The 13,211-nt window shown below is 45.0% G+C and overlaps 1 protein-coding gene across 1 annotated transcript; it reads left to right on the top strand.

Moving 5' to 3' along the window:
* The first annotated feature begins 6,686 nt into the window (after nt 1–6,686).
* On the top strand, nt 6,687–11,349 carry CAMK2N1 (calcium/calmodulin dependent protein kinase II inhibitor 1). Its single transcript, XM_033922380.1, has 2 exons — nt 6,687–7,336; nt 11,026–11,349. The coding sequence occupies exons 1-2, from the start codon at nt 7,153–7,155 to the stop codon at nt 11,091–11,093; spliced, it is 252 nt and encodes an 83-aa protein (XP_033778271.1). The 5' UTR covers nt 6,687–7,152; the 3' UTR covers nt 11,094–11,349.
* Nucleotides 11,350–13,211: the final 1,862 nt, after the last annotated feature.

Raw genomic sequence — 13,211 nt, 5'->3', positions numbered from 1 at the left:
TGTTCTGTTGTTTTTGGTGCTTTTGGGCAAACTGGTGTGGTACATTTACATATTCTCGATGAGTGTACAGTATTTACATGCTATCTTCACCCTATATGTGCATTTTAGATTACTATATTTACCCTTTATTTACATTTATCTTACATACTACATTCATTTTAAGTACTGTATATAGATTATAATTCTATTGTCTGTGTTTTTATCATATATTCTACCTTTGTGAATTTTTCCTCTGTTCGTCCTATCGTGTTCCAGGCCATTATTTTCTCCTTGTTGCTACTCCCCCCTGAAAATTTATTCATTAAAGTGGTCTGTGAAAATCATGGTCCTTATTCCTTTCTTGAACTTTCTGGTGTCTTTTTCTAGTTTCATATACTTACTATTGGTTGAGTTATCTAGAAGGGATAAACCATTTATAAGAGAAGTTACTAACTCTGTACTTTTGGTATTTGAACAGTACCGATCTGATGGAGTAACACATGTCCTTTGTCAAGTCAAAATGTTCTTAGTTTTGGAGTCATTCCTTTTCAAATTCTTTAACCTGCTCCCCCCGCGGGTCCCATAAGGAGCATTAATGTTCATACCACAGTTAGAAACATAGAAGATGACGGCAGAAAAGGGCCACGGCCCAACAAGTCTGCACACTCTAATGACCCACCCCCTAAATTCTTCCCTGAAGTGATCCCACATGCTTATCCCATTTTCTCTTGAAGTCCAGCGTGCTGCTGGCCTGAATTACCTGCAGCGGAAGACTATTCCAATTATCAACCATCCTCTCGGTGAAGAAGTACTTCCTGGTGTCACCATGAAATATCCCACCCTTGAGTTTCAACGGATGACCTCTTGTCGCCGTAGGTCTTTGAGAAAAAAAGATATCCTCTTCTACCTCAATACGGCCCCGTGAGATATTTGTACATCTCACCTAGAGACCTCACCTAGAGCAAGATCTGTTTGGTTCTTTCAGCGTAAGGGATGTCACCTGTGACCTCCTAGCCAGGCTTGGCTGTCTGGATGCAGTAAATGTCAGATGCTTTATGATTTATCTAATAGCTCTAATCACAAAAGTTCAGGGGACAAACTTAAAGAAATAGGAAAAATAGATAATAGAATTTTGAATGAATTAATAAATGTGCATATTACTCTTTGCTGTGTATGTTTTTGAAATGCTACACAATAAATCAAGTGTACCATTTTATTTCACATACAAAGGTAAACTTACTTTGTAAAGAAAGAAAAGGTATATTTATGGAGGGGGGGAGGAAATCGGGTGCTAGATAAACTTAATGAGAGTTTATGGTGAGAAATCAATAAATAAGGATTTATTTTTTTGCTTCATTATGGCCCTTTTTTAAGAAGCCTTGTTAGGCTTTTTTATCGCCGGCCATGGCGGTAAAATCTCCGAAGGCTCATAGGAATTCCAATGAGCATCGGAGCTAATACCGCTGAGGCTGGCGATAAACCTAACGTAGGGGCCCACCTCTTCGAGACCGCTTTCAACTCCTAACTCCTCTCACCTTGGGTTCTGCATCCCCAACCCTAAATGTCACGTCTGTCTGTCCAGGTTATATTGTAAGCTCTTCCGAGCAGGGACCGTCTATAAATGTCAGAACGTACAGTGCTGCATACGTCTTTCAGCGCTATATAAATGAGAACTAGTGGCAGTAGTAGGCTTACTCGTCTGTAATTTCCCGGATCACCCCTGGAACGCTTTTAAAAAATCAGCATAACATTGACTAATAGCAGATCAGCAATTTCATGTTTGAGTTCTATCAGTACCTCGGGATGTATACCGTCCAGTCCAGGTGATTTATCACTCTTTAACTTGTCGATATGGCTCAGTACTTCTGGGTTCACCAAGATATCTTTCAGTTCCTTCATTTCTGGCTCAGGTAGATCTCTTCTATTCTCTTCTGTAAAGACCAAAGCAAAGAATTAATTCCTCCATGAGTACCGCAGGGAGAGGGGTGACATGATTGAGACATTCAAATACATCACAGGTCGTGTCGAGGTGGAAAACGACATATTCTTTCCTAAGGGACCTTCAGTCACAGGGGGGCACCCGCTCAAACTCAGAGGAGGGAAATTTAGTGGTGACACCAGGAAGTATTTCTTCACAGAAAGGGTGGTAGATCACTGGAACAAACTTCCGGTGCAGGTGATCAAAGCCACCAGCGTGCTCAACTTTAAGAATAAATGGGACATCCATGTGGGATCCCTATGTGGGTAGAGCAGCACTCAGACTTAATGGGGTGGGTCAGTAGAGTGGGCAGACTTGGTAGGCTGTAGCCCTTTTCTGCCGTCATCTTTCTATGTTTCTACCCCCATGGATTCCCTCTCAGGTTTTCTGCTTCTGATGTACCTGAAAAAAGATGTTACTATGAGTTTTTGCCTCTTTGGCAAGTTTCTTTTCATATTCTCTTTTAGCTTTCTTTATCAATGCTTTGCATCTAGCTTGCCAGTGCTTATGTTGTAAGGGGGAGGGGGCGAAGTCCGCTCTGGGTGCCGTCTTGATAGGGGTGTCTCCTTTCCACTCCCACTCCTTCCCCACTCCCAAATGCACCCCTTCCCTTCTCCCGAACCTCTGTAACATTTGTGACGTGGGCAGCAACCCCAACCTGCTGCTTGCACCAGCGTTGGCTCATCCTCTGATGTCCGTTCCTGGACCTGCAGCTAGGAAGTGACGTCAGAGGAAGAGCCAATGCTGGAGTGAGCAGCAGATTAGGGTTGCCGCTCGTGTAGGGAACATTAAAGAGGTACAGGGGAAGGGAAGGGGCGTGCGAGCTTGGCATGAGGGGGCAGGGAAGGAGCAGATGGGGGTGGGGAGGCAGAAAAGGGGGTGGGGGAGTGGCATCTCTCACCCTTGCTACGCCCCTGGCTCCTGTGATTTACAATATTTTTATTCCACACTATCAGTTAGTTTCTAGGCTCTTTTCTTAATTTGGATCTTTATTCCATTCTTTAAAGAACGTTCTTTTGGCTCTAATAGCCTCTTTCACTTCACCTTTTTAACCATGCTGTCTGTTGTTTTCTCTTCTTTCCACCTTTTATAATACATGGAATACATCTGGTCTAGGCATTTTTAAATAACGTCCATGCCTGTCTTTAAAGTCCTAACCTTTGCTATCGATCCTTTTAGCTTCTTTTTAACCATTTTCCTCATTTTATCGTAGTTGCCCTTTCAAAAAGTAAATGGTGCTACAGTAGATTTCTATAATGACTTCACTCCAGAAATCAGCTCAGATTTGATCATGTTATGATCACTCTTTCCCTTCACACATGGAATTTCTATCCGTTTGGATTCCACACTGCTATGTCATGCAGAATGTTTATTTTGATTGATTCAATTCCCTCTTTAACATATAGTGCAACCCCTCCTCCAATTTGATCTACTCTATCCTTGTGACATAATTTGTACCCTGGTAACACAATGTCCCATTGATTGTCCTTTTACCAGATTTCTGAGATGCCTATTATATCTACATCTTCATTTAGTGTTATATTTAGTCTTATTTTAGCATTTGTATAGACACTTCAATTGTGGTTTTTCCTTGCACCTTCAGGCTGCTTAGAAGTTGATGGGGATAATTTGTGTCCTTTACTCTGATTTCCTCTTAAACACTCCTGTTTTTCTACTGAAACCTTTGTATTGGGATTCCCTTAATGTCCTGTTTCAATAGAACCCTTCAAGGATACTCCACACTGAAACATCCGGTCCTGGACAATTGTTGGCTTCTCTCTCCCCTCCCCTCATATCTCAGTTTAAAAGCTGCTGTATCTTCTTTTTAAATGTTAGCACCAGCAACCTGGTTCCATCCTGTTTAAGGTGGAGTCTATCCTTTTGGAATAGACTCCCCCTTTGTTAAATGTTGCCCAGTTCCTAACAAATCTAAATCTCTCATCCCTGCACTATTGTCTCATCCACATATTGAGACTTCTGAACTCTGCCTGCCTCTTGGGTATTGCGCATGAAACGGGGAGCATTTTCGAAAATGATACCCTGGAGGATTTGGATTTCAGCTTTCTACCTAAGAGCCTAAATTTGGCTTCTAGAACCTCCCTCCCACATTTTTCAATGTCTTTAGTACCTACTTGTTCCAAGACAGCTGGCTGCATCCCAGCACTATCTAAAATCCTATCTAACACTTGAAGGGTATTAACGTAGAACAAAATCTTTTCCAGAGAAAGGAAAATGGTAAAACCAGAGGACATAATTTGAGGTTGAGGGTGGTAGATTCAAGAGCAATGTTAGGAGATTCTACTTTACGGAGAGGGTAGTGGATGTCTGGAATGCGCTCCCGAGAGAGGTGGTGGAGAGGAAAACGGTGACTGAGTTCAAAGAAGCGTGGGGTGAACACAGAGGATCTAGAATCAGAAAATAATATTAAATATTGAACTAAGGCCAGTATTGGGCAGACTTGCACGGTCTGTGTCTGTATATGGCCTTTTGGTTGAGGATGGGCTAGTAGGGTGTAGATGGGCTGGAGTGAGTTTTGACAGAGATTTTGGCAGTTGGAACCCAAGCACGTACCGGGTAGAGCTTTGGATTCTTGCCCAGAAATAGCTAAGAAGAAAAAATTTAAAACATTTAAATTGAATCAGGTTGGGCAGACTGGATGGACCATTTGGGTCTTTATCTGCCATCATCTACTATGTTACTATGAGGTCCACCATCTTTGCACCATGCAGACAAGTGATCAGGTGAGCATCACATCCACCAGCCAATCACCAACTACAACAGCTGTCCTAACCCTTCCCTCCTGGGCAGAAGCCCCTGGAGACACATCCTCGGTGTGAGAGGATATTGCATTCTCTGGTGGGCAATACCTGGCTACAGGATGATTTCCTACCTCGCCAGGGGCTGCCAGACTGGAGGTGGGACTTCTCTACAACACCCCTGTAGGTCTCCCCTATGTATCTTTCTGTCTTTCTCAGCTCCTCCAAGTCTGTCACTCTAACCTTAAGAGAATGGGCTCGTTCTCTGAGAGCCAGGAGTTCTTTGCAATGAACACACACACATAACCTCTCTCTGTTTTCCCTTCTCTTTCCTTTCATGTGTCAAACTTTCACGAGTCCCAGTAGATCATGCCTTGACCTAACAAAACATAAACCAACACCAAGACCAAAAACAGACCAAGGCTTTACCCATTGTCTTTCTTTTGTCTATAGACTTGGTTTTCCTAAGGAGCAGGACTGGTTTCTATTGATGAAAAACTGGAGAAACTCATGCATGCCTAAGAAATTCATAGCTGCTATTAAAAGTAGCCATTACCCACAGTATCACCTCTCTTATTTGGAACCAGGAAGTCTCCTACTTATTGCTCACTGGAACTGCTAGCTTCATAGGTGCTAGACCAAGAGATGCTGGTTTAAGAACATAAGAATTGCCGCTGCTGGGTCAGACCAGTGGTCCATCGTGGACAGCAGTCCGCTCACGCGGCAGCCCTTAGGCCAAAGACCAGTGCCCTATTTGAGTCTAGCCTTACTTGCGTATGTTCTGTTCTAGTAGGAACCTAACCAACCTTGTCTTGAATCCCTGAAGGGTGCTTTCCTCTATAACAGCCTTCGGAAGAGCGTTCCAGCTTTCTACCACTCTCTGGTTTGGGGGGAGGGGGCAGGGAGAGGGGAGAAGGTAGAATCCTTCACTGGAAACAGAGCTGATGAGATGAATAGGGTGTAATTCTCTTCCACTATAGACATTGTTACAGCATCTTCCAGAAGAGGGGTTCAAAGATCTCTCTTTGGTGTGATTGCCTTGACATCAGTGATTTTTTTTTTCTCTGTAAAGGGGGGGAGGGGGGTTGTTTGCACAGGTCTTGGAATTCTTTTTTTCTCGGTTCCAGTGGCTTCCTTCTCTAGCTAACTTCAAAACAGACTGTCTTGACGATTTGGGGATTAAATAATTACAGTGCACGACAGTGTCTACCTGAGCTGTGAAAGGCTCGGACTCTGCGATTCTTTTTTGTGCATGACTCGGTCGCTGCGTGTGACAGGTTCATTACGGCAGACGGACTCCTGTCACCGTCTGGAAGTGGGGTGTGAGCTGCATACAGAGCGCTGGGCATCCCTTGGCTAGTGTGCAAGGTGGGGGACTGCAGGCAGCGATCAGCATCTCCCCCCCTTTTCTGCTTTGGAGCTAGAAATGCGCCGCCACACGTGCATTGCACAAGTAAACGATCCGGCTATTTGTATCCGCTTATTCGTTAAAAGATGCTCGACTGCTGTCTCTTCACAGGCGGAGTCTTAGGGGTAATCAGCAGCACTGCATCGCCCCCCCCCCACACCCCCATATGGCTCAGGCAGCGAATTCCCGCTAGAAAAGTGGTCTCGGTTTATTTCTGCAATAGTGTCATTGGAAAGCAGGGGGGGTGTCATGTTTGCTGATAGGTGCAATTTAAACGCAAACATTGGCAAACCTAATAATTAGTGTAATTAGAATCCTTATTATTATTGTTATAGCAGAAAAGGAGAGGGGGAGGCTGTGTTTCGCAGCGGCAGCAACATTGATCTCGGTTTCCCCCTTCCGCTTGTCTGTTTTCCTGCCTGTCCGTCCGTCTGCCCCTAGTTCAGGCTGGTGCAACAGGGCTGCCCAGGCTCAGCCCCTCGGTGACGTCGTTGCTGTCCTCTTCCAGGAATCTCTCGCTCTCCCGCATCTTCCCTCCCTCCCTCCCTCCCTTCCTCCTCCAGCTCCCGCCCTCCCTCCTTTGCTGTCCGTCGGTCTGTCTCTGAGCATCTTCCCTTTCCTCTCTTCAGGCGCCTCCCTGAGCGAAGGAACCGGGGGGGAAATACCCTGGGGTTTGCTGGGGTGGGGGTTTTCATGCACCCCTCCATCCTCCCTGCCCGCCTCCCCCGAACCCGCCGGGGCTTTGGCTGAGCATCCCCTCCCCCCACCTCCACCCCACGCCGCTGCCTGCGCGCGGCTAAGCGAGCCCGTCCGTCCGCTGCTCGTCGCCACCCGCTGGGATCCGAGGCGGAGGAGGGGCCGGCTGCTTGTCCGTGGCTCCGGCCGGAGGATGTGACTGTTCTGCCGTCGCCTGGCAGCGTGTGAATCCCCCCTCCCCTGCCCCCCACCTCCCCACCCCAGGCGGCTCCCGGAGCCCAGCGCCCGTCCGTGCCCCCCGCCAGCTGTCGAGAGCCCCGCCGGATCCGCTCACCATGTCCGAGGTGCTGCCCTTCAGCGAGGCCGAGCAGCTGCCGCATTACGCGGCCGGAGGGGCTGAGGTGCCCCGACAAATGTCCTTCACCTGCCGCCTCCAGGACACCAGCAACTTCTACAACAGCGCCGGGCAAGGGGGCAAAAGGCCCCCCAAGCTGGGGCAGATTGGCCGCAGCAAGAGAGGTAAGGGCATGCCCCCCTCCCCCTCCCTCCTAAATCCAGGCAATTGATGCTAGCGGGCACGGAACGACAGAACCGCTGCTGGGTAAACGAAAACGTTTATGTCGTTGCTGAAACGAAAAGGGACTTCGAGTCGATATTTTAGAAGTCGAAAGTCGATTATTTACCCGTCTAAATATAAATGTAATAATATCAACCGAACGAGAGGTAACGAAATAACCTACTCACCCCCCCCCCTATATTTTATTTATACTGATAAGAAATCGACAGCTGAAAATATCAAGCGTTTTAAATGAAATAGTGTGTCTAGGCAATCTGCTGCAAAAGAGGAAGGGGCTATATTGGCTTCCCCCCCCCCCAATAAGGAATAAGAGTGCTATCGATATTCTGTGCCCCTCTTTGCTTTGCTTCTGACTATCAGTAAATACGTATAAGGCAGTTGGCTCCCGCCAGGGCAAGAGAATGAGGCCAAGTTGCCTGGAGTAGAAGAGACTGCAGTGCGCTGGCTGCTGAATGCGTGGCCTGGAGACTAGTGGACGGCTGAAGAACTGGCCATCATCTTGGCTAACCCGGGGGGGTGGGGGGTGGGGGGGGGACAGCTTGCCCATTTTCAAAAGCATTTACACCCTCTTCTCGAGTGTAGAAATCACCATCTACAAAGAGTAGTCTTTTTCTTGGGGGGGGGGGGATTAGTTTGCATTGCAGCAGCATGAAGAGAATATTTCCATAGTCGGGGGGGGGGGGGCAGGATTTTTAGACTTTCAAAAGGCCCTTGGTCACCAGTGAGCCACACACGGTGCTCTACAGATGGAAGCCCATTGGGCCACCTGCTCAGCCGGATGACCAGTGGTGCCAAGTCACAACCCTATTTGTCTTTGGCCCTTCCTCCCAAGGGTGATGAATACTGCCATGGACCGGCTGCGTAATGCATCCTCCTGGGATCCTTTTCCTCCTGACCCTTTATGGTGGGGTTAAGTGGAATCAGAGGCCCCGTGGAGAGGGTTAAATCTTCATCGTCATCGTCTTTGATCTACCAAAGTCAGTATATTAAGCATCGAAATGCTTCCGCTGGCCTGAATTTTAGCTGTGGCATGTGGTATCCATTCTTTATTTATTTAGACTAATTAACTGCCTTGATTAAAAAAAAAAAAAAAAAAAAATTCACCCTCAGCCTGGTCTGTGTTTCAGGTGTAGCGGGGGATGGGCAGCCTAGGTTTTGGAAACAGTATATAACAAATGACCCAGTGTCGGCTTAGACAGTGAGATAAATTTACGTTGTAGGTGAATTAAGATGATTTAATGGAATGTCAACAATTTTAACCTGATTGCATTAAACATGTCAAATCTATTCGATTCTGTATCAATGACATATTCCCTCATTTTTAGGTGTCCAAAATGAAAACTAAAGATGGCGCTTCCTCTTTCTCTCCTGGGTAAAGGTCTAGCGACCCCCTCCCTTTCCTCACTTCACTTGATATGGAATAGAGCAAAATTAGGAGTGAGGAGGGCAACGGTACAGCACCAAGTTTAAGCCGTACTCGGTTTTCTCCCCTTTGTTCCTTATATGTGTCTCTTATCTGTTGCTTTGCAGATATTGTGCTCCGTATTTTGCTTCTTTTTCACTTTCATCTGCTAGGGAGTCACCTTGTACGAGGGTGGTTTGAAAGGTTTGGTGAAGAAAAAAAACCAAAAAAAGCTAAGTCCAGCGAGTTTCCAGTTTGCAGGAAAGATAGCTTACGGAAAAAACCGGAAACTACTCGCGCATGCGCGGTGCGGGCGACTCGAAACTTCGAGTTTCTTCAAGCAAGACTGCTTGTGAGGCGTCCGCATCGGGGCTCCGTTGGATCACGTCACCCACTAGTGAGAATAGCTGCCTGCTTGTCCTGGGATAAAATAGCTTACGGAAAAACTGAAAACTGGTTGGTCTATAGCACTTGCTTTTTTGGTTTGTTTGAAAACCAAACCTTTCGAGCACATCTGAGCCGCTGTCAGTACAGACGTTTTAATGTTCAATCATTTTCTTGAGTTTTAACAATAAAATATACATAAGGAAAATCTTACAAAGAATATCATCTCGACTCAGTTAATACATTGTAGATATATAAATTCAAAGAAATCAACAATCAGTTATCATCACAATACAGACACGTAAAGTCCCTCCCAACACGCCCCCCTTCCCGTCCCCCCTTCCCCCCCCTCCACCCATCCCATTTCCAAATATTACTAATAAATAGTGCTTCGCTTTATGATTACAAAACTGCGTGGTCTGACTGTTAATTGCTGTATATCCCAAATTGACTCTGTTTTTTATAAGATGGGGGGGTCGCCCTGGATTCCATAATCATAAGAGCGTGAAATGCTGCCCTCCAATGCCAAAATTCCAACCAATGCGGTAAAATACATTTTTGACCTATAATAAAGGTTTTTTTTAAAAAAAATGGCGCAGATATTGCAAAGTTGTGGGAGCGTCCTGTGAAATATACAAGTTGCTAAAAGATTCCAATCGCGTTTCCAATACACAGGGACAATGTATCAATTGAGAGTCAGAAAATAGCTGAAATGCAATTAAGAAAACTGACTCAAGTCAATTAAACCTCCAGGAGAAGGACTCCTGGAGGTTTAATTGACTTGAGTCAGTTTTCTTAATTGCAAAAGATTCCAATCGCCTATGGCCGCCTACCATTCAGTACAGACATTTTAATGACAAACAGGACAGTGCCTGCTTTACCTACTGCGGATTCGTGAAGCTGAACCCGATTAAACAGGAACAAGTTAAAAAAAAAAAAACCCAACAAAAAACAAAACACCTACAACAAAAAACAAAACACCTACAACAAAAAACAAAATACCTACAACAAAAAACAAAACACCTACAACAAAAAAACAAAACACCTCTTTTACAAAGGTGCGCACGCTAAACGCTAATGCGTGCATGTTATCCTATGGACACGTTAGCGGTTAGCGCAGGTGTTGATTCGGCACACGCTAAATCTGCGCCAAAACGCTTAGCGCACCTGTGTGAAAGAGGCCCCTAGACTCAAACAAGTGCTTGCCTCGGGAAACTAGACAGAATCAGGAAAGCAAAAGAGATGCTGGAATTTAGCCACTGAACTTCTGATACGCTAGACTGTGGGGTCCTTTTACTAACGCGTAGACTCTGATGGACGCGTTAGCATTTAGCGTGCGCCTTAGTAAAAGGACCCCTGTGTAAACTGTTTTGCGTCCTAATTTGGGAGGAAAAGGCCAGTATATGCGAGCAAGTATACAAGATGACATGCAATGAAATGATTATACTTGGTTGCTTAGTTATCATAAAAAGGAGATTAAGCGATTTAAAATAATACTGTTCTGAATATAATATAAGGTATGTTCATTTTTACTCTTTTAATTCAGTCTGAAAAGTCGGTACCCCCAGTTCTGATATTAACCGTTCGACAAAATATGCTCCTTTGTTCATTATCTTTAGAATGTTTTTTAAAAATGCTTTTGCAAATGATAATGAGGCCAAAGTTAACAGGTCGTGGCGGGCCGCCCTCACCACGGGCTACCAGTACGCAGAATGTGCTGGGGTGGGGGAGTAGGGGAGTGGGACGGCGGGGGGAGACAGGATGTGGGAGGGGGAGGGGCCATGTTCTCTGAGGTTAAAGGAAACCCTTCCAGTTCGCATCTAACCCTGTTTCTCTGTTTTTCAGTGGAGGAAGATGATGGGACGGAGGACGGGATGAAAACCCTTTCAGAGAAGACACCTCCTGGTGTTTAAAACCCCCAAAGACACTGCAGAAAAGGCAGAAAAATTTGACAAAAGTAACATGTTTGGGTATTAATAAACCAAGAACAGCCCAAACTACAGCAAAGCACTTTTGAAACCCTTCATGAATAGCCTGCAACCTACTACGAACCAGCTTAGTATCTTATTTCAGGCTTGGAGCAGGATGGGGTGTCAAAAAGCAGAGCAGAAGCAAAGGTTTTTAAAATACTACTGAAAAACCATACATGGGCCCCCCCCCCCCCTTCCCTAGTCCTAAAGAGAGTCAAAATGTACTCTCAAATTGTAATCAATCTCTTCCCATAAGCTCTGTTGGCCCTCTCCTGCCTCGACCGATGAGTGTTTTGTTTTCCTATAACGTGAATATTGTGCAGTTGTAGTTCTGGATTAAAGCTGTTAATTCATGCAGCGAGCACACTATGTTTTTAGACCTTTGTAGTGTTTGCTGATCTGGCTCTTTCAGACAACTATCTTGTTTACATTATTTAATCTTGCAAAAAAAGGGGAAAATGATGATTCTGTGCACCTTGGATGTTAAAGGCTATATAAATATAAATATATATACATATATATATATAATTGTATTATTTTTTTATTGTTATGTTCTCTTGGATGAAGTAATAACAGAACAAAGCATTTCTTTGTCGTCATTGATGGAATGTGTGAGGCAAATTAATACCTAATGAATAATGGAACGAACCAGGAAATAATTTTTGTTTTTATTCTTTAAGAATTGTTAAAAGTCAGATTCCTTTGTTGCTGCGTGAGATTTGCTCATCGCGTTTGGTGCGGGGGAGGGGGGGCAGACTTTTTTTTTTTTTCCTTTATGCCAGGAAACTGCGCTTTTTCTAGTTCCCCTGCAAACCTGTACCATGAGCAATATTTATTTGATTGTGAACCTTCATTCTCTTAGCATACTGTTTAAAAAAAACAACAAAAACCTACGCGTGACCACGAGAGTGCCAAATATTTCTGGAAATGCCAAACGGCAAGCAATCTGTTTTCTTTATATGTGCTCTGCATCCATGTAAAGTGAAGCTGTTTGTCTCTTTCCTAAGTTATTGCTTCTTTTCTCCCCTAGCCTCGAAGATAATATCACTGCTTTGTTTTGCATGATGAACGTAGATTCCTCTTGGATGAAGGAATCGGTTCCGTTTGCATCCTTGAATGACGGACCTTAAGAAACTTTCTTTTTCTTACATTTTATAACTGAATATTGTGTATCTTGCATCTCTATCCACTACACAGGGCTATTTCTGCAATATACAATAAAAAACGACTCAGTTCCTGTGGCTAACCTGCCCTCTTTCGTGTCTTCCCTTCTGCCTGCATTAGGAAGGTTTAAAGCCTTCCATTGGACTGACTTACTACTTTTGTGATTAAATGTGGAGAGCTCTTGTCTCCTGGCTGAGCCGGAGAAGAATAAATGAGGCAGGACGTTCCTGAATCTAGAAGCTAAATTATTGGTTGCATTATGATGATGGTGATTGGTTTCAGAACTGTAAAGTTAGAGGATGGGAGGTGGGGGGTGGGGGGGTGGAGTCTTTAGCTCTTGGTTTTGGAATTTAGGACCCAGGTCATGAAGTTCCTCAGCAGTTTTCTACCATGTAATATAAACCAGCGACATGGCCCATCCTTTTGGCAAACTAGCCCTCCATCCTGCTACCTAAAACTGTTGACAGGGAAGCAATGGCAGCATGCTAACGTTTCCTGAGAAAGAAGTTTCTAGAAGCATCAGCTATGCTCAGGATATCAGCTGGCCCGTCCCTTGGTTCTCTTACCTTCCCATTTGTTTTGGTAAAGCAAAACTAAGTAGGTTCAGAAACGATCAATATTAGTACGCTCTCACTACTTACATACATATGCATTACTGCAGTGAGGGAGGGTGGGGCCCCCCCCCAGCATTGCTGCACCGTGCGCCCCCGCTCTTTCCCGCCACACCATGCTGTGTCGCCACCACCTGCGTACCTCTTGAAATGTTCACTAGTGCGAGCAGCAGCCTTCACCTGCTGCTCAGCCTCGGCACCCTTCTGATGTCATTTCTTGATCCCTCCCCGCCTCCCCCCCTTACTACGTCATTGAACATATAGATCTGGAATGAAGTTGTAGCCA

Source organism: Geotrypetes seraphini, chromosome 15, assembly GCF_902459505.1.
Source record: "Geotrypetes seraphini chromosome 15, aGeoSer1.1, whole genome shotgun sequence".
Classification (NCBI taxonomy): domain Eukaryota; kingdom Metazoa; phylum Chordata; class Amphibia; order Gymnophiona; family Dermophiidae; genus Geotrypetes; species Geotrypetes seraphini.
This window is presented reverse-complemented; position numbering and strand designations above follow the sequence as displayed.